This window comes from Pseudophryne corroboree, chromosome 6 (assembly GCF_028390025.1).
Source record: "Pseudophryne corroboree isolate aPseCor3 chromosome 6, aPseCor3.hap2, whole genome shotgun sequence".
NCBI classification, from domain to species: domain Eukaryota; kingdom Metazoa; phylum Chordata; class Amphibia; order Anura; family Myobatrachidae; genus Pseudophryne; species Pseudophryne corroboree.
Window position 1 is genome coordinate 524,869,609 of NC_086449.1, and position 23,413 is coordinate 524,893,021.

General features: G+C 46.6%; 1 protein-coding gene across 2 annotated transcripts in view; it reads left to right on the forward strand.

Annotated features, from left to right (window-relative positions):
* The window catches only part of TBK1 (TANK binding kinase 1), a 150,417-nt gene that overhangs the window by 44,269 nt on the left and 82,735 nt on the right, over nt 1-23,413 (forward strand). For both annotated transcript variants that reach the window (XM_063927542.1, XM_063927541.1), the window contains exons 4-7: nt 5,674-5,803; nt 14,717-14,898; nt 15,338-15,498; nt 21,862-21,972. In XM_063927542.1, the coding sequence (XP_063783612.1) occupies nt 5,674-5,803; nt 14,717-14,898; nt 15,338-15,498; nt 21,862-21,972 (584 nt within the window). The remainder of the gene's footprint in view (nt 1-5,673; nt 5,804-14,716; nt 14,899-15,337; nt 15,499-21,861; nt 21,973-23,413) is intronic.

Consider the following 23,413-nt stretch of genomic DNA (forward strand, 5'->3'; position numbering starts at 1 on the left):
AAGGACTTACAAGAGGGAGTTCCGTTACAAGAAGTATTGACACAACCCGCTGCCCCATCCCTACAAGCGGTGATTAATAAAATATGGTTCGTAGCCTCCATGGAATATATTACAGCCCACTCTTCGAATCGGTAGATACATTCTCTGTGGTTTGGAGCCCTTGGTACCAACATATTCAGAGACAATTGCCTAGTACCTTATAGACTCACTCGCTGATTTCTCCGCAGATTTGGCCCTACCCCAATCCGTTTGGTGTTCTCAATTTTTATACCTAACTCTTTTTGGTCCCCTGTCTCCTTTTCTCCCCCCCCCCCCTCCCCTATTTGTATACGGTATCTGTGATCTGTGGGTCTTTTTTTGCACTTGGTTTTGTGTGTTATTAAAAAATATAAAATTCAAGTGAACTATGTTGCTGTTTCGTATTTAGCTGTGCAATGTCATGCAATATTAGTTGGATTATACCCGGATCTATTGTATTTCTGTATGTACTTTTCGTTGTATTGTACTGCTCTCCACTTTTCAAAATAAAGAGAATTAAAAAAAAAAAAAAAAGTATTGATCTTAGCGGAACATATTAAGGAATCGGCTATATACCTAGGATAAGCGGCTAGAGATATCGGACAAGGTAACTCAAGAATCTCAGCAGCAACTATTGCACCCAGAAGAGTTCTTTGGCTTTGGTCATGGCAAGTTGACGCTGAGTCAAAAAGAGCGGCAGAAGCACTTCCGTTTACAAGTGACATTCTTTTTGGAAAAGGACTAGACTCGTTAATTTCTCAGGCTACGAGTGGCAAATCTACGTGTTTTTGTTTTTTTTCAAAGTATATATATATATATATATATATATATATATATATAATTACCAAACTGTTGCGGCGGCACTCGTACAGACTTGCTCAGGATTTTATAAAAGTAGTAACTTTATTTTCCAACGCCGTTTCGGGGAAACCCCCGTCGTCAGGGACAGTGATGTGCTGTCCCTGACGACGGGGGTTTCCCCGAAACGGCGTTGGAAAATAAAGTTACTACTTTTATAAAATCCTGAGCAAGTCTGTACGAGTGCCGCCGCAACAGTTTGGTAATTATTAAGGGGTTGTGCTATCAACCCACGGAAGGCACCGCAGCAAGCATTACTCCTCATCCCATATAGGAGTGCCGGGTAACTACAAATCTTCTATATATATATATATATATATATATATATTTTTTTTTTTTTATTTTTTTTTCAAATTGTACGAGAGATAACAGGTAATAGATACAATAAAAGACATGTCTGGTTATCTGCAAATAAAATATCGTTGACTGATCTGGTTAGTCAAACACAAGTACCACAGATACATAAAGCTAACACTCAGCCGTATTCCCTAGGTTCAGGAAAATCTACCTTTTTACCAACGCTTCCGCCACCACCTAAGTGCTCTTTTACTGGAATTTTCTTTCGGTCCTTTCGTTCCATTCCGCCTTTTAGAGGACGCGGAAGAGCTACACCCTTGCGAGGTAAAGGTCGCGGCAAGCAACCAGTTGCTGCTCGTTGTCAAGACCCAAAGCCTGCAAAAAAGACCGTGGCATGATGGTCTCCCCTCTCACTGGGGCCGAAGTACGGTGGGAGCGTGGCTTTGAAACTTTCAGGATGCCTGGTTCAAGATATCAGACAATGCGTGGATTCGCAATATCATCTCCCAAGGGTACAAGTTAGATTTCAAATTTTTGCCGCCAAAGAAATATTTTACGACAAGTCTTCCACTTCTTCTGGACAAACGTTTGACCCTTCTAGGTGGGATACAGTCCTTGGTAGAATCGGCTGTGTTAATGCCGGTACCACTGCTTCAACGAAAGAAGGGTTACTATTCGAATATTTTCGTAGTACCAAAACAAGACAATACTGTATGACCAATTCTGAATCTGAAATTGTTAAATCAATTTCTGTCTTATTACCGGTTCAAGATGGAGTTGCACAACTCTGTGATCTTGAGCCTGGAACCGAAGGAATTTATGATATATCTCTGGACATCAAGGATGCATATCTCCACATTCCGATATGGGAACCACACCAAGTTTTATCTCTGGTTTGCGATTCAACAAGATCATTTTCAGTTCAGAGCCTTATCATTCGGTCTGTCCACCGCCCCCACGGTGTTTACCAAGGTCATGTCGGTGATGATTGCTCACCTCCGTTCATTGGGAGTCACAATAATATCATACCTAGACGACCTCCTCCTCAAAGCTCCATCAGTTCTCATTCCCCAGGAGCATGCTCTATTAACAACAATGTGCTAGTGGAACATGGATGGATAATCCATTTTTTTTTTTTTTTAAATCCAACCTTCAGCCATCACCGCATATCCAGTTTCTCGTGTGATCCTGGACACCAATGTCCAGAAAGTTTTTTTCTGCCTCAAAACAAAGCTCTTAGTATAAAGAAACTGGTCCAAGCTGTCCTCAAGCCAAGGCTGGTATCAGTCCATTTATGCATTCGTTTGCTTGGGTAAATGGTAGCAGCTTTCAAAACTCTCGAGTTCGACCGTTTTTCATTCACATCCTTTCCAGCTGGATCTGTTACATCAATGGTTGGGGTCGCATCTACACCTTCAACAGTTAGTTCGACTGACTCCAGAGACGCGACTTTTGGTTCTTTGGTGGCTCCAGCTGCACAATCTCACTGCGGGCAGGCGGTTTGGTGTATTGGACTGGACGCTCCAACGACAGATGGCAGCCTTCGGGGATAGGGAGCAGTTGTGTTGGACTTCCATCTTCAGGGCCAATGGTCTCCACAGGAGTAACTGTTGCCAATAAATGTGTTGGAATTGAGAGCGATCTACAATGCGCTGGTAAAAGCTGCCCAAGTTCTTCAATTCAAGGCGGTAAAGGGTCAATCTTCAGTCGGACAACGCGACTGCTGTAGCGTATGTAAACAAGCAGGGAGGAACTTGCAGACGCCAAGCGATGCGAGAGGTGACACGAATTCTCCAGTGGGCCGAACGCAACGCTGTAGTCCTCTCAGTAGTATTCATTCCAGGAGTAGACAATTGAGAAGCAGACTACCTCTGAATCTACATCACTTCACCCAGAGGTGTTCGACGCTCTGACACAGCGCTGGTGGTGTCCGGAGGTGGATCTCATGGCGTCCCGTCTCAATCATCAGCTTCCTCGATACATCCCCAGAGCACGGGATCCTCAGGTGGAAGCTGTAGACGCTCTGGCTGTGACTAGGCCATACGACCTAGATCACGGAGATCTTGGTAGCACCAGATTTGCCTCAGAGAGCTTGGTTTTCAGACCTGCGCTTTCTGCTAGTGGACGATCCTTGGCCTTTACTTCTGCGAACAGATTTACTCCAACAAGGGCCCTTCGTGTATCCAGATTCACCACGACTACGTTTAACGGGATGGCTCTTGAGGCAGACATCCTAAAATGCAAAGGGATTCCGGAATGTGTGATTCCCACGATGTTGTGTGCACGTAAACCTGTTACGGCGCAGCCCATTACCATCACATCTGGCGTTCTTATATCTCTTGGTGTGACCGAAAAGGGTTTCAATCAGATTATTTTCATCTCTCATGCTTGCTCTTTCTTCAGACAGGTTTAGATTCCGGAATTCGTCTAGGATCCCTAAAAGTTCAGGTATCTGCCTTATTGATTTTCTTTCAGAGACTCCTGGCACTCTTACCGGATGTGCAAACTTTTCTGCAAGGGGTCCCTTGGGTACAGCCCCTGTTTGTTTTCCCTGCAGCTCCTTGGGACTTGAATCTGGTGCTGGATTATCTGCAGTCACCCTGTTTTAACCTTTGGAAGACCCAGATATTAACTATCTTACTTGGAAGACTGATTTTCTATAAGCCATAGCTTCAGCCCAGAGGGTATCTGAATTAAGGTGGCCATTCCGAGTTGTTCGCCCGCTAGCAGTTTTTAGCAGCCGTGCAAACGCCATGCCGCCGTTCACTAGGAGTGTATTTTGGCTTGGCAGAAGTGCGACCAAAGGGATCGCAGAGCGGCTACAAAATTATTTTGTGCAGTTTCAGAGTAGCTTCAAACCTACTCAGCGCTTGTGATCACTTCAGACCATTCAGTTCCTGATTTGACGTCACAAACATGCCCTGCGTTCACCCAGCCACGCCTGCGTTTTTCCGAACACTCCCTGAAACGCCCTCTTCCTGTCAATCACTCTGCGGCTGCTTGTGCGACTGAAAAGCATAGCTAGACCCTGTGTAAAACGGCATCGTTTGTTGTAATAGTACGCCGCGCGTGCGCATTGCGCCGCATGCGCAGAAGTGCCTTTTTTTTTTTTTGCCTCATCGCTGCACAGCGAACGAATGCAGCTAGCGATCAACTCGGAATGATTACCTAAGTGCCTTGTCTTGTATGCCTCCCTACTTGATTTTTCATCCTGATAAGGCTGAGTTGAGAACACATGCTTCCTTTCTTCCCAAGGTCGGAGGAGGACTCTGTGACACCTTTTTCTCTGGATGTAGTGAGAACGTTGAGGATCTATGTGGAACGGACAGCACCGTTACGAAAGACTGATGCTTTATTCATGCTTTATGATCTTCTGCGGCGAGGGTGGCCTGCTACTAAGCAGACCTTGGCCCGCTGGATTCGGTTGACTATTCATCAAGCCTATCTACACCAATCTAGGCAACCTCCATTATCTATTGCGGCCCACTCTACACTCTCAGTTGGGTCTTCCTGGGCTGCTAGTAGGGGGCTACCACGTCTCAACTCTGTAGAGCAGCCACTTGGTCCAGTATTCATACGTTTGCCAAGTTCTACAAGTTTGATACTTTTGCGGCTTAATCTTCACGGTTTGGCCGTCTTGTTTTGCAAGTTCCCCAGCGATCTCCCGCCCAGGGGGGAAACTTTGGAATGTCCCCACAGTCTTAAAGTTGTGCCAGTGTCCTCTAGTGGCTGACAGAAAAAGGAGGATTTTGGTACTTGCCGATAAATCCCTTTTTAAGAAGCCATAGGGGACACTGCCCGCCCGTCGCTGTTCTCTTGCCTTCATTATTGTTCTGTTCTATTTGATTGTTTTGTGCTCTCTTCCGTCATATAGTTGTGTTCTCTTGTTCCCGTCTCCTCTCGGCTAATTCATAACTGAGGGATGATAAGGGATAGAGGGGGAGTAACCTGTTTCAGTTATTGGATTATTTAAAGTGCCAGCTCCCTGTAAGCCACCATCATCACAACTACGGTCTTGAAGTTGTGCCAGTGTCCCCTATGGCTTCCGAAAAAGGGATTTATCGGTAAGTACCAAAATCTTTCTTTCTGCGAGGTTCATTGGGTTCCTCAGGGCGCCAACCCTGACGCACCTAGCTTCTATGGGTTTGTATGGCACTAGCCACTGGTCCCTTCTCCTGTCCTGAGTATGTGGTTCTATGTGACTAACATCTGCCTTCTCTATTGCCTGCTCCTGCATTGGACTGGTTAACGAAACTGAGCTCTCAGTGCCTAGAGGCTGGTTTATAGTGGAGGCCCCAATGCATCCTGGGACAGCCTAAAGCTTTAGCCTGTTGGTGCCTCTGGATCAAGATCCACTCTACACCCCGATGTTTCCCTGTTGAACCCAATATACCTCACAGAAAGAGTGTTAACCATGGTAAGTCCACCACAACACTCCTCCCTTTTTTTTTTTTTTTTTTTTTTTTGGTGTCTAACCTGTTTTGTACTTCTGCATTCTAGATGTCTAGTCGTCATAAGGTGCTGGTTATGGAGTTCTGCCCTTGTGCAAGTTTGTACTCCGTGCTGGAAGAACCTTCAAATGCATATGGGTTACCAGAATCAGAGTTTCTTATTGTGTCTCGGGATGTAGGTATGTTATCGCTGTTTATAAACTAATATCAGACACATTTCTTTTCATGAAAAAGTGAGATTTGAGGGCGCTTAACTGAATTCTGTGAAGTACCACCTCATATATAGATAACATTTTACAATACTCTACAGTAAAAACTATTGTTTTAATAAAAGTTCAGACCCATTACAGTGTCATACATAAGTATACTTAATTACATACAAGTACAGTATATACATCAAGTCATCAATTGATTCCAATACGGGGGGAAAAATTCACATCTTGTCCACTCGTAAATGGCTTGAAGCCTCCAAGACAGGAGGGTACAGTAGAAACAGATAAAAGGGTATTTTTTTCTTCTTTTCTATTTACATTTCTTTTCATGTTTAGAAGCATGGAGAGAGTGCATACGTTTAGTGCCAGTTATTAACACCTTATTATCAGAAATAGAATATACAGAATATTTTTTCATATAGAATTACAGAATATTCTGCCATATTGCTTACATATTACTTTAGATAAATATAACAGTATTTGTTCAGGGGCTTATGGGGATATTTATCAAAGCTTGGAGAGAGAGAAAGTGTAGAGAGATAACATTCCAACCAATTTGCTCCCAACTGCCATGTTGTATGCTGTGTTTGAAAAATGACAGGAGCTGATTAGTTGGAACTTTCTCTTTCTCTCAAAGCTTTGATAAATATCCCCCATAATCTGTTTTGCAAATATAAACCCTATCTTGTATCTAACCTTATGGTAACATGTTCTCTGTAGGGAAGTATTTAGTGTTCCTTCTAGGATGATGAAGGGGCATGGCGCCGGAGTTCGGGGGGGCGCCCATGCAAATTAGGGGGTGTGGCCAAACCCACAGCATTTTAGTGGGCAGTGCAGCCCACAGACGCTGCTATAGAGGGCGTCTGTGGCCGTCGACGTCACTGTTGGGGGCGTGCCCAGCACCTCCGTCGGTACTGGGCTTCCCCCAGCTTTCTCCCAATGCGTGAATGGATGCCGCGCGCATGCGCGCGGCATCTTTACACGCTGGGTGGGTAGGAAGCGGGCGGCTGTTCTAGCAGGGCGCCGCAAAAGGGGCAGGGCGGGTTTTGCCTTCTAAAAACGGGCAGGGTGCGGTGCCCTGCTAAAACAGTTTAGAGTGAACACTTAAGTATTGCACTTTTTTTGTACAGACTTATTTCCCCATACTTAATGAGGGTAACAAACCAATATTTTACCACTGCTAATTGTATTTCCCCCAGTATTAGCATGGGCCAAGTTGAAATCAGTGTTGCCCCACAAGGTAAATGTTTGAAGTATCCCCCTTCCATGTTACATGTCTTACAAATCTTCTGTCAGGCTGCATAGTTGGCACAAATGAGAATATAGGGGGTAATTCCAAGTTGATCGCACCAGGAAATTTTTTAGCAGTTGGGCAAAACCATGTGCACTGCAGGGGAGGCAGATATAACATGTGCAGAAAGAGATGGATTTGGGTGTGGTGTGTTCAATCTGCAATCTAAATTGCAGTGTAAAAATAAAGCAGCCAGTATTTACCCTGCACAGAAACAAAATAACCCACCCAAATCTAGCTCTCTCTGCAAATGTTATATCTGCCCCCCCTGCAGTGCACATGGTTTTGCCCAACTGCTAAAAATTTTCCTGCTGCGATCAACTTGGAATTACCCCCATAGTCATGTAGATGTTAGGGAATCATTGTTTCTCCGACGTCCTAGTGGATGCTGGGAACTCCGTAAGGACCATGGGGAATAGCGGCTCCGCAGGAGACTGGGCACAACTAAGAAAGATTTAGGACTACCTGGTGTGCACTGGCTCCTTCCTCTATGCCCCTCCTCCAGACCTCAGTTAGAATTTTGTGCCCGGCCGAGCTGGATGCACACTAGGGGCTCTCCTGAGCTCCTAGAAAAGAAAATATAATTTAGGTTTTTTATTTTCAGTGAGATCTGCTGGCAACAGACTCACTGCTACAAGGGACTAAGGGGAGAGAAGCGAACCTACCTGCTTGCAGCTAGCTTGGGCTTCTAGGCTACTGGACACCATTAGCTCCAGAGGGATCGAACACAGGCCCAGCCTCGGTCGTCCGGTCCCGGAGCCGCGCCGCCGTCCCCCTTACAGAGCCAGAAGCAAGAAGACGTTCCTGGAAATCGGCGGCAGAAGACTTCGGTCTTCATCACGGTAGCGCACAGCACTGCAGCTGTGCGCCATTGCTCCCCATGCACACCACACACTCCGGTCACTGATGGGTGCAGGGCGCTGGGGGGGGAGGGCGCCCTGGGCTGCAATAATGGTACCTTGCTGGCAAAATAAACACATAATATAGTCATTGCGACTATATATGTGTAAAATCCCCTGCCAGATATACATATAAAAAAGCGGGAGAAGTCCGCCGGAAAAGGGGCGGGGCTATCTCCCTCAGCACACTGGCGCCATTTTCCCTCACAGCTCCGCTGGAAGGACGCTCCCCAGGCTCTCCCCTGCAGTTTCCAGACTACATAGGGTAAAAAAGAGAGGGGGGGGCACTAAATTTAGGCGCAATCTGTGTAGTATCAGCAGCTATAGGGGAAAAATCACTGTGGGTAGTGTGAATCCCTGTATATATAGCGCTCTGGTGTGTGCTGGCATACTCTCTCTCTGTCTCCCCAAAGGACTTTGTGGGGTCCTGTCCTCAGTCAGAGCATTCCCTGTGTGTGTGCGGTGTGTCGGTACGGCTGTGTCGACATGTTTGATGAGGAGGCTTATGTGGAGGCGGAGCAGATGTCGATAAATGTGATGTCACCCCCTGCGGGGTCGACACCTGAGTGGATGGACATGTGGAAGGAAGTACGCGACAGTGTCAACTCCTTACATAAAAGGTTTGACGACATAGCAGATGTGGGACAGCCGGCTTCTCAGCCCGTGCCTGCCCAGGCGTCTCAAAAGCCATCAGGGGCCTTAAAACGCCCACTACCTCAGATGGCAGACACAGATGTCGACACGGATACTGACTCCAGTGTCGACGACGATGAGACTAGTGTACATTCCAATAGAGCCACCTGTTACATGATTACGGCAATGAAAAATTTGTTGCACATTTCAGATATTACCCCAGGTACCACAAAAAAGGGTATTATGTTTGGGGAGAAAAAGCTTCCAGTGGTTTTTCCCCCATCTGATGAATTAAATGAAGTGTGTGAAGAAGCGTGGGTTTCCCCCGATAAGAAACTGGTAATTTCTAAAAGGTTACTAATGGCGTACCCTTTCCCGCCAGATGATAGGTCACGTTGGGAGACATCCCTTAGGGTGGATAAAGCGCTCACACGTCTGTCAAAAAAGGTGGCACTACCGTCTCCGGACACGGCCGCCCTAAAGGAGCCTGCAGATAGAAAGCAGTAGGCTATCCTGAAGTCTGTATATACACACTCGGGTATTATACTGAGACCAGCTATTGCTTCAGCATGGATGTGCAGTGCTGCAGCTGCGTGGTCAGATTCCCTGTCAGATAACATTGATACCTTAGACAGGGACACTATATTGCTAACCATAGAGCATATTAAAGATGCAGTCTTATACATGAGCGATGCACAGAGGGATATTTGCCGGCTGGCATCTAAAATAAACGCAATGTCCATTTCTGCCAGGAGAGGATTGTGGACTCGGCAGTGGACAGGTGATGCTGATTCTAAAAGGCACATGGAAGTTTTGCCTTACAAGGGTGAGGAGTTGTTTGGGGATGGTCTCTCGGACCTCGTTTCCACAGCTACAGCTGGGAAATCAACATTTTTACCCCATGTTCCCTCACAGCCGAAGAAAGCACCGTATTATCAGGTACAGTCCTTTCGGTCCCAGAAAGGCAAGCGGGTTAAAGGTGCGTCTTTTCTGCCCAGAGGCAGAGGTAGAGGGAAAAAGCTGCAGCATACAGCCAGTTCCCAGGAACAAAAGTCCTCCCCCGCTTCCTCTAAGTCCACCGCATGACGCTGGGGCTCCACAGGCGGAGCCAGGTACGGTGGGGGCCCGTCTCAAGTACTTCAGCGACCAGTGGGCTCGCTCACGGGTGGATCCCTGGATTCTACAGGTAGTATCTCAGGGGTACAAGCTGGAGTTCGAGACGTCTCCCCCTCGCAGTTTCCTCAAATCTGCCTTGCCGACAGCTCCCTCGGACAGGGAGGCAGTGCTGGAGGCAATTCACAAGCTGTATTCGCAGCAGGTGATTGTCAAGGTACCCCTCCTTCAACAAGGACGGGGTTACTATTCCACAATGTTTGTGGTACCGAAACCGGACGGTTCGGTGAGACCCATCCTAAATTTTAAATCCTTGAACACTTATATACGAAAGTTCAAGTTCAAAATGGAATCGCTCAGGGCGGTTATTGCAAGCCTGGACGAAAGGGATTACATGGTATCACTGGACATCAAGGATGCTTACCTGCATGTCCCCATTTACCCCCCCTCACCAGGAGTACCTCAGATTTGTGGTACAGGACTGTCATTACCAATTCCAGACGTTGCCGTTTGGTCTGTCCACGGCACCGAGGGTATTTACCAAGGTAATGGCAGAGATGATGATACTCCTTCGAAAAAAGGGAGTTATAATTATCCCGTACTTGGGACGATCTCCTTATAAAGGCGAGGTCCAGGGAACAGTTGTTGATCGGAGTAGCACTGGCTCGGGCAGTGCTACAACAGCACGGCTGGATCCTGAACATTCCGAAGTCGCAGCTGGTTCCTACAACGTGTCTACTGTTCCTGGGGATGATTCTTGACACAGAACAGAAAAAAGTGTTTCTCCCGGAGGAGAAGGCCAAGGAGTTGTCATCTCTAATCAGAGACCTCCTAAAACCAAAACAGGTGTCGGTGCGCCACTGCACGCGAGTCCTGGGAAAAATGGTGGCTTCTTACGAAGCAATTCCATTCGGAAGGTTCCATGCAAGGATCTTTCAGTGGGATCTGTTGGACAAGTGGTCCGGATCGCATCTTCAGATGCAGTGGCTGATAACCCTGTCTCCAAGGGCCAGGGTGTCGCTGCTGTGGTGGCTGCAGAGTGCTCAACTTCTAGAGGGCCGCAGATTCGGCATACAGGACTGGGTCCTGGTGACCACGGATGCCAGCCTTCGAGGTTGGGGGGCAGTCACGCAGGGAAGAAACTTCCAAGGACAATGGTCAAGTCAGGAGACTTCCCTACACATAAATATTCTGGAACTAAGGGCCTTTTACAATGCCCTAAGTCAGGCAAGATCCCCTGCTTCAACACCAGCCGGTGCTGATCCAGTCAGAAAACATCACGGCGGTCGCCCATGTAAACCGACATGGCGGCACAAGAAGCAGGATGGCGATGGCAGAAGCCACAAGGATTCTCCGATGGGCGGAAAATCACGTGTTAGCACTGTCAGCAGTGTTCATTCCGGGAGTGGACAACTGGGAAGCAGACTTCCTCAGCAGACACGACCTCCACCCGGGAGAGTGGGGACTTCATCCAGAAGTCTTCAAAATGCTGGTAAACCGTTGGGAAAGACCACAGGTGGACATGATGGCGTCCCGCCTCAACAAAAAGTTGAAAAGATATTGCGCCAGGTCAAGGGACCCTCAGGCGATAGCTGTGGACGCTCTAGTGACACCGTGGGTGTACCAGTCAGTTTATGTGTTCCCTCCTCTACCTCTCATACCCAAGGTACTGAGAATAATAAGAAGAAGAGGAGTAAGAACTATACTAGTGGTTCCGGATTGGCCAAAAAGAGCCTGGTACCCGGAACTTCAAGAGATGTTATCAGAGGACCCATGGCCTCTGCCGCTCAGACAGGACCTGCTGCTGCAGGGGCCCTGTCTGTTCCAAGACTTACCGCGACTGCGTTTGACAGCATGGCGGTTGAACACCGGATCCTAAAAGAAAAAGGCATTCCGGAGGAAGTTATTCCTACACTGATTAAAGCTAGGAAAGAGGTGACCGCAAACCATTATCACCGCATATGGCGGAAATATGTTGCGTGGTGTGAGGCCAGGAAGGCCCCAACGGAGGAATTTCAACTGGGTCGTTTTCTGCACTTCCTGCAGTCAGGAGTGACTATGGGCCTAAAATTGGGCTCCATTAAGGTCCAGATTTCGGCTCTGTCCATTTTCTTCCAAAAAGAACTGGCTTCACTGCCTGAAGTTCAGACTTTTGTTAAAGGAGTGCTGCATATTCAGCCCCCGTTTGTGCCTCTAGTGGCACTGTGGGATCTCAACGTGGTGTTGGATTTCCTAAAGTCGCATTGGTTTGAGCCACTTAAGACCGTGGAGCTAAAATACCTCACGTGGAAAGTGGTCATGCTGTTGGCCCTGGCGTCGGCCAGGCATGTATCAGAATTGGCGGCTTTGTCATGTAAAAGCCCTTATCTGATTTTTCATACGGATAGGGCGGAATTGAGGACTCGTTCCCAATTCCTTCCTAAGGTGGTATCAGCGTTTCATGTGAACCAACCTATTGTGGTGCCTGCGGCTACTCTGGACTTGGAGGACTCCAAGTTGCTGGACGTAGTCAGGGCCCTGAAAATATGTTTCCAGGACGGCTGAAGTCAGGAAAACTGACTCGCTGTTTATCCTGTATGCACCCAACAAGCTGGGTGCTCCTGCTTCTAAGCAGACTATTGCTCGATGGATCTGTAGCACGATTCGGCTTGCACATTCTGCGGCTGGACTGCCGCATCCTAGATCAGTAAAAGCCCATTCCACGAGGAAAGTGGGCTCTTCTTGGGCGGCTGCCCGAGGGGTCTCGGCTTTACAACTTTGCTGAGCTGCTACTTGGTCGGGTTCAAACACTTTTGCAAGAGTCTACAAGTTTGATACCCTGGCTGAGGAGGACCTTGAGTTTGCTCATTCGGTGCTGCAGAGTCATCCGCACTCTCCCGCCCGTTTGGGAGCTTTGGTATAATCCCCATGGTCCTTACGGCGTTCCCAGCATCCACTAGGACGTCAGAGAAAATAAGATTTTACTCACCGGTAAATCTATTTCTCGTAGTCCGTAGTGGATGCTGGGCGTCCATCCCAAGTGCGGATTGTCTGCAATATTTGTATATAGTTATTGCCTAACTAAAGGGTTATTGTTATGAGCCTTCTGTTCGTGAGGCTCAGTTGTTTTTCATACTGTTAACTGGGTATAGTATCACGAGTTGTACGGTGTGATTGGTGTGGCTGGTATGAGTCTTACCCGGGATTTCAATTCCTTTCCTTATTGTGTCAGCTCTTCCGGGCACAGTTTCCTAACTGAGGTCTGGAGGAGGGGCATAGAGGGAGGAGCCAGTGCACACCAGGTAGTCCTAAATCTATCTTAGTTGTGCCCAGTCTCCTGCGGAGCCGCTATTCCCCATGGTCCTTACGGAGTTCCCAGCATCCACTACGGACTACGAGAAATAGATTTACCGGTGAGTAAAATCGTATTTTTTGGTAGACGAACAGTGCTCAGATTGCAGAAGCCATTCCACTCTATGGCTTTGGAGAAAGCTAAAATGTCCAAAATGCAATGTGTGGTGCAACCCTAGCACTGCCCTCTCCTCTGCACCATTCCACCAACAGGGAAGTATGGGGGTGGCACCATATTGTATTGTGGGGATGTTTTTCTTGAGAGGGGGTGGGCATCTTGTTAAAATTGAAGGACTGATGGATGGTACAAAGTGCAAGGAAATACTGCAGGACAACCTGTTTCAGACTGCTGTAAAAAGTATAACTTGGGAGAAAGTTCACCTTTCAGTAGGACAACGATACCAAGCACAAGGCCAAAGCTATACCGAAGTGGGTAAACAACAAATGGGCAAGTCTAGCTCAGATCTCAATCTATTTGAAAATTGTAGTCCACAAGCGTCATCCTACCAACCTGAACAGCATGAAGACTTAATGCTGCTGTTGCAGCAAAAGTTGGTTCTACCAAGTACTAGTCTGAAGGTGCTGAATATTGTATAAAAATAAAATTTATCTACAGACAAATAATGAGTTGCAAAATTTACTTTAAGACATTACTGGTTACAATAAAAACACCATCTGGAACAATCTGTGAAGTCATTTGTAATACAGGCAAATCTGAGTACCTTTGCAAGCCACTGTATATAAGCTTTAAAGTATGTAAGTATTTAAGTATATAAGCATTTTTATATATTACGAGGTATTGTAAAACAAGAGCTTTGCATATAGTAAACAGTTCAGTGTGCAGTAGAATCAGCTCATGATAAGTTAATGTGATGTACAGTAAGGGAGGTATTTAATTAGCAACGATAATTTACCGCCGCTAATTGATTTGCCGGTGGGCTATTCAATAACTCCCAGCATTTAGCAGGGATAATGCTTAATCTCCAGTAAGTAGCCCTAGGAGCTGGCAATAATGCATGGGTCCCATGTGTTTATCCCATGTGTTACTGCATGCAAACGGGATAAGCACATGGGACCCATGCATTATCGCCAGCTCCTAGGGCTACTTATTGGGGATTAAGCATAATCCCTGCTAAGTGCAGAAAAAAAGGGGGCTTTAATTGAATAGCCAACAATAAACAAGCTATTTTTTTGGGAGGAGAAAAATTATCGGGGTTAATTAAATACCGGCCTAAGAGGGTTATTCAGAGATAGGTGTAGATCGTTTCTTCCAGAGCAAGATCTGCGTCCATCTCCTCACATGCTGGGGTCCGCCCATCATGTGTGGTGCTGCCTCACGATGCATCCACAATTTAATAGCGGATGCATTGATTTAAGGTCGACTCCTGCCTGTGCAAGGTGATTGACAGAGGAGGGCGTTGGGAGGGCGGCGTTTTGTGGGCGCGATGGTCCGCGGCCATTTTTTTATTTATTTATTTGAGCGGCTTCGTGTGACGTCACGCAGCTGCCCTGAAAATACTCGAGACACGCCCCCATTTTGGCCTTAACTTTTATTTTCTGCTGTTTTTAATTAATAATTTTTGTACAGACAACTGAACTTTTATCTCTCCCTAGTGGCAGGAATGAACCACCTCAGAGAAAATGGGATAATTCATAGAGATATCAAGCCTGGAAACATCATGCGAGTGGTTGGTGAAGATGGGCAATCCGTGTACAAGCTGACAGACTTTGGTGCAGCCAGGGAATTAGAGGATGATGAACAGTTTGTTTCTCTCTATGGCACTGAAGAATATTTGGTAAATGATATGTTTAATGTGTTGTGATGAATAACTTACCAGAAGTAGACAGTATGACAGTGTTTAGGTTTTATAATGGTTTTCAAAACAAAAGTTGTTACCAAATACAATCTGTAACCTCTTATTTGCACATATGCTGCGTCATATTTTGACACATTTGGTTCTAGAGCAGAACATATAGCCTATTTTAAAGAGGTATAACTAGAGGCAAAATAGGAACATTAGGAAGAATATATTGTAAGCTTGCAAGCAGAGCCTTCCTACCTCTGACTGTTTGTTATTACCCAGTTTGTTATATCATTGTTATTTCAAATTGTAAAGCGCAATGGAATTTGCTGCGCTATATAAGAAACTGTTAATAAATAAATAAATATATATAAATATATAAGCTTGTTTATTGTTTTTTTTAATGATTTTTTTGTTGTTGTTTGTTTTTAAGCACCCAGACATGTATGAGCGTGCCGTGCTTAGGAAAGAACACCAGAAGAAGTATGGTGCCACTGTGGATTTGTGGAGCATTGGGGTGACGTTCTACCATGCTGCCACTGGCAGTCTTCCATTTAGACCCTTTGAGGGACCACGCAGAAACAAAGAAGTCATGTATGTTGTTCTAGTTACCTTAATGTCTATTGTTTTATTAATTATTTACATTCTTTAGTATTTCGTTTTCATTGATTTACTAGTTTTTGGGGGGAATTCAATTTGCTTTGGTAATTTACAGTGCCTAATTGATCCCCCTGAGGGTTATCCAGGCAAAAAAATAATAATCCCAGATAAATGACCGGTTTTCATTATAGTGGTGGTGAAAACACATGGATCTGGGAACTTCTCCCAGATCTTATGTGTTTTTGGCCGGAAACTATTTTTTTCCTGTGGTTTTTTTTTTCAGGTGAAAATTTTTTGGGAACAGTTGAGTTTCCCCATACATTTTTTTTTTTGTCAAATACTGGAGACTAACCTTGTGTGACAAAGATCTCCACTATAACATCTGCTACTGTACTGTAGTGTTTTTTGTTTGTTTTTTATTAGTTGGGTCGAGGTTTAGTAGGGTTGCTGTTTAGTGAATTCAGTGATTGGACAGAAGCCATGGTCATTTAGCCAGATTTCCATCATAGCATGTTCTATCTCTAGGATAACTACAGTCAGGGTTGGCAAGTCCTCTGTAAACTTTTTATAGGAACAAATTGTGTCTTATGTATAGTTTTCTGCTAAATTGAACAGATATTTCTCTGACGTCCTAAGTGGATGCTGGGGACTCCGTCAGGACCATGGGGATTAGCGGCTCCGCAGGAGACAGGGCACAAAAGTAAAAGCTTTAGGATCAGGTGGTGTGCACTGGCTCCTCCCCCTATGACCCTCCTCCAAGCCTCAGTTAGATTTTTGTGCCCGGCCGAGAAGGGTGCAATCTAGGTGGCTCTCCTAAAGAGCTGCTTAGAGTAAAAGTTTGTTAGGTTTTTTATTTTCAGTGAGTCCTGCTGGCAACAGGCTCACTGCTACGAGGGACTTAGGGGAGAGAAGTGAACTCACCTGCGTGCAGGATGGATTGGCTTCTTAGGCTACTGGACACCATTAGCTCCAGAGGGAGTCGGAACACAGGTCTCACCCTGGGGTTCGTCCCGGAGCCGCGCCGCCGACCCCCCTTGCAGATGCCGAAAAGTGAAGGTCCAGAAACGGCGGCAGAAGACTCTTCAGTCTTCATAAGGTAGCGCACAGCACTGCAGCTGTGCGCCATTGTTGTCAGCACACTTCATAGCAGCGGTCACTGAGGGTGCAGGGCGCTGGGGGGGGGCGCCCTGGGCAGCAATGATAGTACCTTATTCTGGCTAAAAATACATCACATATAGCCCCTGGGGGCTATATGGATGTATTTAACCCCTGCCAGGTCTCAGAAAAACGGGAGAAGAAGCCCGCCGAAAAGGAGGCGGGGCCTATTCTCCTCAGCACACAGCGCCATTTTCCCTCACAGAAATGCTGGTGGGAAGGCTCCCAGGCTCTCCCCTGCACTGCACTACAGAAACAGGGTTAAAACAGAGAGGGGGGGCACTTATTTGGCGATATGTATATATATATATTAAAATGCTATAAGGGAAAAACACTTATATAAAGGTTGTCCCTGTATAATTATAGCGTTTTTGGTGTGTGCTGGCAAACTCTCCCTCTGTCTCCCCAAAGGGCTAGTGGGGTCCTGTCCTCTATCAGAGCATTCCCTGTGTGTGTGCTGTGTGTCGGTACGTGTGTGTCGACATGTATGAGGACGATGTTGGTGAGGAGGCGGAGCAATTGCCTGAAATGGTGATGTCACTCTCTAGGGAGTCGACACCGGAATGGATGGCTTATTTAAGGAATTACGTGATAATGTCAACACGCTGCAAGGTCGGTTGACGACATGAGACGGCCGGCAAACAAATTAGTACCTGTCCAGGCGTCTCAAACACCGTCAGGGGCTGTAAAACGCTCATTTACCTCAGTCGGTCGACACAGACACGGACACTGACTCCAGTGTCGACGGTGAAGAAACAAACGTATTTTCCTTTAGGGCCACACGTTACATGTTAAGGGCAATGAAGGAGGTTTTACATATTTCTGATACTACAAGTACCACAAGAAGGGTATTATGTGGGGTGTGAAAAAACTACTTGTAGTTTTTCCTGAATCAGATAAATTAAATGAAGTGTGTGATGATGCGTGGGTTTCCCCCGATAGAAAATTATTGGCGGTATACCCTTTCCCGCCAGAAGTTAGGGTGCGTTGGAAAACACCCTTTAGGGTGGATAAGGCGCTCACACGCTTATCAAAACAAGTGGCGGTACCGTCTTCAGATAGGGCCGCCCTCAAGGAGCCAGCTGAGAGGCTGGAAAATATCCTAAAAAGGTATATACACACATACTGGTGTTATACTGCGACCAGCGATCGCCTCAGCCTGGATGTGCAGCGCTGGGGTGGCTTGGTCGGATTCCCTGACTGAAAATATTGATACCCTTGACAGGGACAGTATTTTATTGACTATAGAGCATTTAAAGGATGCATTTCTATATATGCGAGATGCACAGAGGGATATTTGCACTCTGGCATCAAGAGTAAGTGCGATGTCCATATCTGCCAGAAGATGTTTATGGACACGACAGTGGTCAGGTGATGCAGATTCCAAACGGCACATGGAAGTATTGCCGTATAAAGGGGAGGAGTTATTTGGGGTCGGTCCATCGGACCTGGTGGCCTCGGCAACAGCTGGAAAATCCACCTTTTTTACCCCAAATCACATCTCAGCAGAAAAAGGCACCGTCTTTTCAGCCTCAGTCCTTTCGTCCCCATAAGGGCAAGCGGGCAAAAGGCCAGTCATATCTGCCCAGGGATAGAGGAAAGGGAAGAAGACTGCAGCAGGCAGCCCATTCCCAGGAACAGAAGCCCTCCACAGCTTCTGCCAAGTCCTCAGCATGACGCTAGGGCCGTACAAGCGGATTCAAGTGCGGTGGGGGGTCGTCTCAAGAGTTTCAGCGCGTAGTGGGCTCACTCGCAAGTGGACCCCTGGATCCTACAAGTAGTATCCCAGGGGTACAGACTGGAAATTCGAGACGTCTCCCCCTCGCAGGCTCCTGATGTCTGCTTTACCAACGTCTTCCTCCGACAGGGAGGCAGTATTGGAAACAATTCACAAGCTGTATTCCCAGCAGGTGATAATCAAAGTACCCCTCCTACAACAAGGAAAGGGGTATTATTCCACACTATATTGTGGTACTGAAGCCAGACTGCTCGGTGAGACCTATTCTAAATGGGAAATCTTTGAACACTTACATACAAAGGTTCAAATCAAGATGGAGTCACTCAGAGCAGTGATAGCGAACCAGGAAGAAGGGGACTATATGGTGTCCCTGGACATCAAGGATGCTTACCTCCATGTCCCAAATTGCCCTTCTCACCAAGGGTACCTCAGGTTCGTGGTACGGAACTGTCACTATCCGTTTCAGACGCTGCCGTTTGGATTGTCCACGGCACCTCGGGTCTTTACCAAAGTAATGGCCGAAATGATAATTCTTCTTCAAAGAAAAGGCGTCTTAATTATCCCTTACTTGGACGATCTCCTGATAAGGGCAAGGTCCAGAGAACAGTTGGAAGTCGGAGTAGCACTATCTCAAGTAGTTCTACGACAGCACGGGTGGATTCTAAATATCCAAAATCGCAGCCGTTTCCGACGACACGTCTGCTGTTCCTAGGGATGGTTCTGGACACAGTCCAGAAAAAGGTGTTTCTCCCGGAGGAGAAAGCCAGGGAGTTATCCGAGCTAGTCAGGAACCTCCTAAAACCAGGAAAAGTGTCAGTGCATCATTGCACAAGAGTCCTGGGAAAAATGGTGGCTTATTACGAAGCGATTCCATTCGGCAGATTCCACGCAAGAACTTTTCAGTGGGATCTGCTGGACAAATGGTCCGGATCGCATTTTCAGATGCATCAGCGGATAACCCTATCTCCAATGACAAGGGTGTCTCTCCTGTGGTGGTTACAGAGTGCTCATCTTCTAGAGGGCCGCAGATTCGGCATTCAGGATTGGATGCTGGTGACCACGGAGACCAGCCTGAGAGGCTGGGGAGCAGTCACACAGGGAAAACATTTCCAGGGAGTGTGATCAAGTCTGGAGATTTTTCTCCACATAAATATACCAGAGCTAAGGGCAATTTACAATGCTCTAAGCTTAGCAAGACCTCTGCTTCAAGGTCAGCCGGTATTGATCCAGTGGGACAACATCACGGCAGTCGCCCACGTAAACAGACAGGGCGGCACAAGAAGCAGGAGGGCAATGGCAGAAACTGCAAGGATTTTTCGCTGGGCGGAAAATCATGTGATAGCACTGTCAGCAGTCTTCATTCCGGGAGTGGACAACTGGGAAGCAGACTTCCTCAGCAGGCACAACCTCCACCCGGGAGAGTGGGGACTTCATCGGGAAGTCTTCCATATGATTGTGAACCGTTGGAAAAGACCAAAGGTGGACATGATGGCGTCCCGCCTGAACAAAAAACTGGACAAGTATTGCGCCAGGTCAAAAGACCCTCAGGCAATAGCTGTGGATGTTCTGGTAACACCGTGGGTGTACCAGTCGATGTATGTCTTCCCTCCTCTGCTTCTCATACCCAAGGTATTGAGAATTATAAGACGTAGAGGAGTAAGAACTATACTCGTGGCTCCGGATTGGCCAAGAAGGACTTGGTACCCGGAACTTCAAGAGATGCTCACAGAGGACTCATGGCCTCTGCCGCTAAGAAGGGACTTGCTTCAGCACGTACCATGTCTGTTCCAAGACTTACCGCGGCTGCGTTTGACGGCATGGCGGTTGAACGCCGGATCCTAAGGGAAAAAAGGCATTCCGGAAGAGGTCATTCCTACCCTGGTCAAAGCCAGGAAGGAGGTGACCGCACAACATTATCACCACATGTGGCAAAAATATGTTGCGTGGTGTGAGGCCAGGAAGGCCCCATGAAGAAATTTCAACTCTGTCGTTTCCTGCATTTCCTGCAAACAGGAGTGTCTATGGGCCTCAAATTGGGGTCCATTAAGGTTCAAATTTCGGCCCTGTCGATTTTCTTCCAGAAAGAATTGGCTTCAGTTCCTGAAGTCCAGAAGTTTGTCAAGGGAGTACTGCATATACAACCCCCTTTTGTGCCTCCAGTGGCACTGTGGGATCTCAACGTAGTTCTGGGATTCCTAAAATCACATTGGTTTAAACCGCTCAAATCTGTGGATTTGAAATATCTCACAGGGAAAGTGACCATGCTGTTGGCCCTGGCCTCGGCCAGGCGAGTGTCAGAATTGGCGGCGTTTGTCTCAAAAAGCCCATATCTGATTGTCCATTCGGACAGGGCAGAGCTGCGGACTCATCCCCAGTTTCTCCCTAAGGTGGTGTCAGTGTTTCACCCGAACCAGCTTATTGTGGTACCTGCGGCTACTAGGGACTTGGAGGACTCCAAGTTGCTAGATGTTGTCAGGGCCCTGAAAATATAGTTTCCAGGACGGCTGGAGTCAGGAAGACTGACTTGCTGTTATCCTGTATGCACCCAACAAACTGGGTGCTCTTGCTTCTAAGCAGTCGATTGCTAGTTGGATGTGTAGTACAATTCAGCTTGCACATTCTGTGGCAGGCCTGCCACAGCCAAAATATGTAAATGCCCATTCCACAAGAAAGGTGGGCTCATCTTGGGCGGCTGCCCGAGGGGTCTCGGCTTTACAACTTTGCCGAGCTCATACTTAGTCAGGGGCACACCCTGACTGAGGAGGACCTGGAGCTCTCTCATTCGGTGCTGCAGAGTCATCCGCACTCTCCCGCCCGTTTGGGAGCTTTGGTATAATCCCCATGGTCCTGACGGAGTCCCCAGCATCCACTTAGGACGTCAGAGAAAATAAGAATTTACTTACCGATAATTCTATTTCTCGTAGTCCGTAGTGGATGCTGGGCGCCCATCCCAAGTGCGGATTGTCTGCAATACTTGTACATAGTTATTGTTACAAAAATCGGGTTATTATTGTTGTGAGCCATCTTGTCAGAGGCTCCGCTGTTATCATGCTGTTAACTGGGTTCAGATCACAGGTTGTACAGTGTGATTGGTGTGGCTGGTATGAGTCTTACCCGGGATTCAAGATCCTTCCTTATTGTGTACGCTCGTCCGGGCACAGTATCCTAACTGAGGCTTGGAGGAGGGTCATAGCGGGAGGAGCCAGTGCACACCACCTGATCCTAAAGCTTTTACTTTTGTGCCCTGTCTCCTGCGGAGCCGCTAATCCCCATGGTCCTGACGGAGTCCCCAGCATCCACTACGGACTACGAGAAATAGAATTATCGGTAAGTAAATTCTTTTTTTTTTTCTTTTTTTATAAATGTTTATGCCGACATCTGTATTAATAAGAGGGATGCCTTTCCCTACATCTACTGAGAGAGTGAAAGCTCTTATTGTAAAGTGTGGTTTATGTTTCATACAGGTACAAAATAATTACTGGGAAACCATCTGGTGCAATATCTGGTGTGCAGAGAACTGAAAATGGCCCAATAGAATGGAACTGGGACTTACCCCTTAGCTGCAATTTGTCCTTGTAAGTATATAATCTACTCTATTATTATTTATTATTATTATTATTACTACTAAATATGTTTTTTGTTTGCATTCTTTGGCAAGATTCAGGCCATATTTAGCAAACCGTATATGCAACCCACAAATACTAAGGGTCCTGTGGATTGATGTACAGGGAGCGCTCCAATATATATGCTGTGATGCCCTGTTATTAATTGCAAAAGCTGCTAAATAATGTCTTTAACAAGATTCAGAATGCCAAGCCTATGGGCTATATTCTGCAACGTGTACTGGCAGTGGGTGCTCTCACATACTTAATCTGGTGAATGTGCATGAACAGTAACAGGTTGGCCCCCGTACCATGAAGTAAAGAGATCACATTAGCGATCACTTTACATATTACATGGACGGGTTCCAATAGGAGCCCCTGTCCCAATATTTGTTTAATGGTACATTGGGGAAATACCTAATTTGAAATTCTAATGATCAGAACCAAGTCTTGATATAAAACCGTATATTCCCAAATATAACCTTTAGCGTCAGACCAGTTCTAGAATTTTCTTCAGATTTAGATAATTAGCAGCTCCTCTACACACAATGGTAGTAGCTATTTTTCTGTACTGGTCTAAAATGTGGATTTTGAACAAGCCTTATGACTCTTTAATGTCACTCATTTCTAGTGAATTGATTGGCTGTGTTCTATACTGGTACTACTCACAAAATGGCTGCCACCCACTGCATAGGTTACATGCATGCTTTACAAATAGCTTTAAGATAACTCTTATTGAAATGTATATTTTTAATTTTAATAGGATTCCAGACATATATTTGTAACTTGCAGGTTGAGCACCATTTTATGTGCTACAAGTTAAATTCTCACTATGGATTTGCTGGAAAAAACATTGTATTATTTTATTTTAAAAGATGTCGTCTCCAGCACTAACTTAGTTTTTCTTTTTCACGCTCTCTTTCCTTCAGTTTCTCTTCAGAGTTACCTCCACTCATTTTACCCTTCTCTTTTCTCTTTTTTTACTTGGGTGTATATTCAATTGAAGTCGGATCCATTCCGACATTCAGTTGCCCTCCTGTTCATGTATCCGACCTGGGCTATTCAATGTCCTCTCAATTCGACTTTTAAAAAAGTTGAAGTGAGATGAGGGAGCCGAGACAGGGGAGAGCCGCGGGCAGACGGGGGGAGAGCAGCTCTTCAGCAGCGGCTATATAGCCGCTGCCATAGTGCTGCTCTCCCCCGTCTGCCCACGGCTCTTCCCCACCCCCCTCCTTGTCTCTCTGCCTCTCCCCGTCCCTCCTCTCCCCATCCCGGCATCACAGCCGCCGCTCACGGCAGCGTCCTCCCAGCTCCAGCAAGCGACGTCTCGCTTGCTGGAGCCCGGTGGATGCTGCCGTGAGCGGCGGCTGTGATATCCTCCGGCGCTGCTCTCCCCATCTGGCTGCCCGCAGCT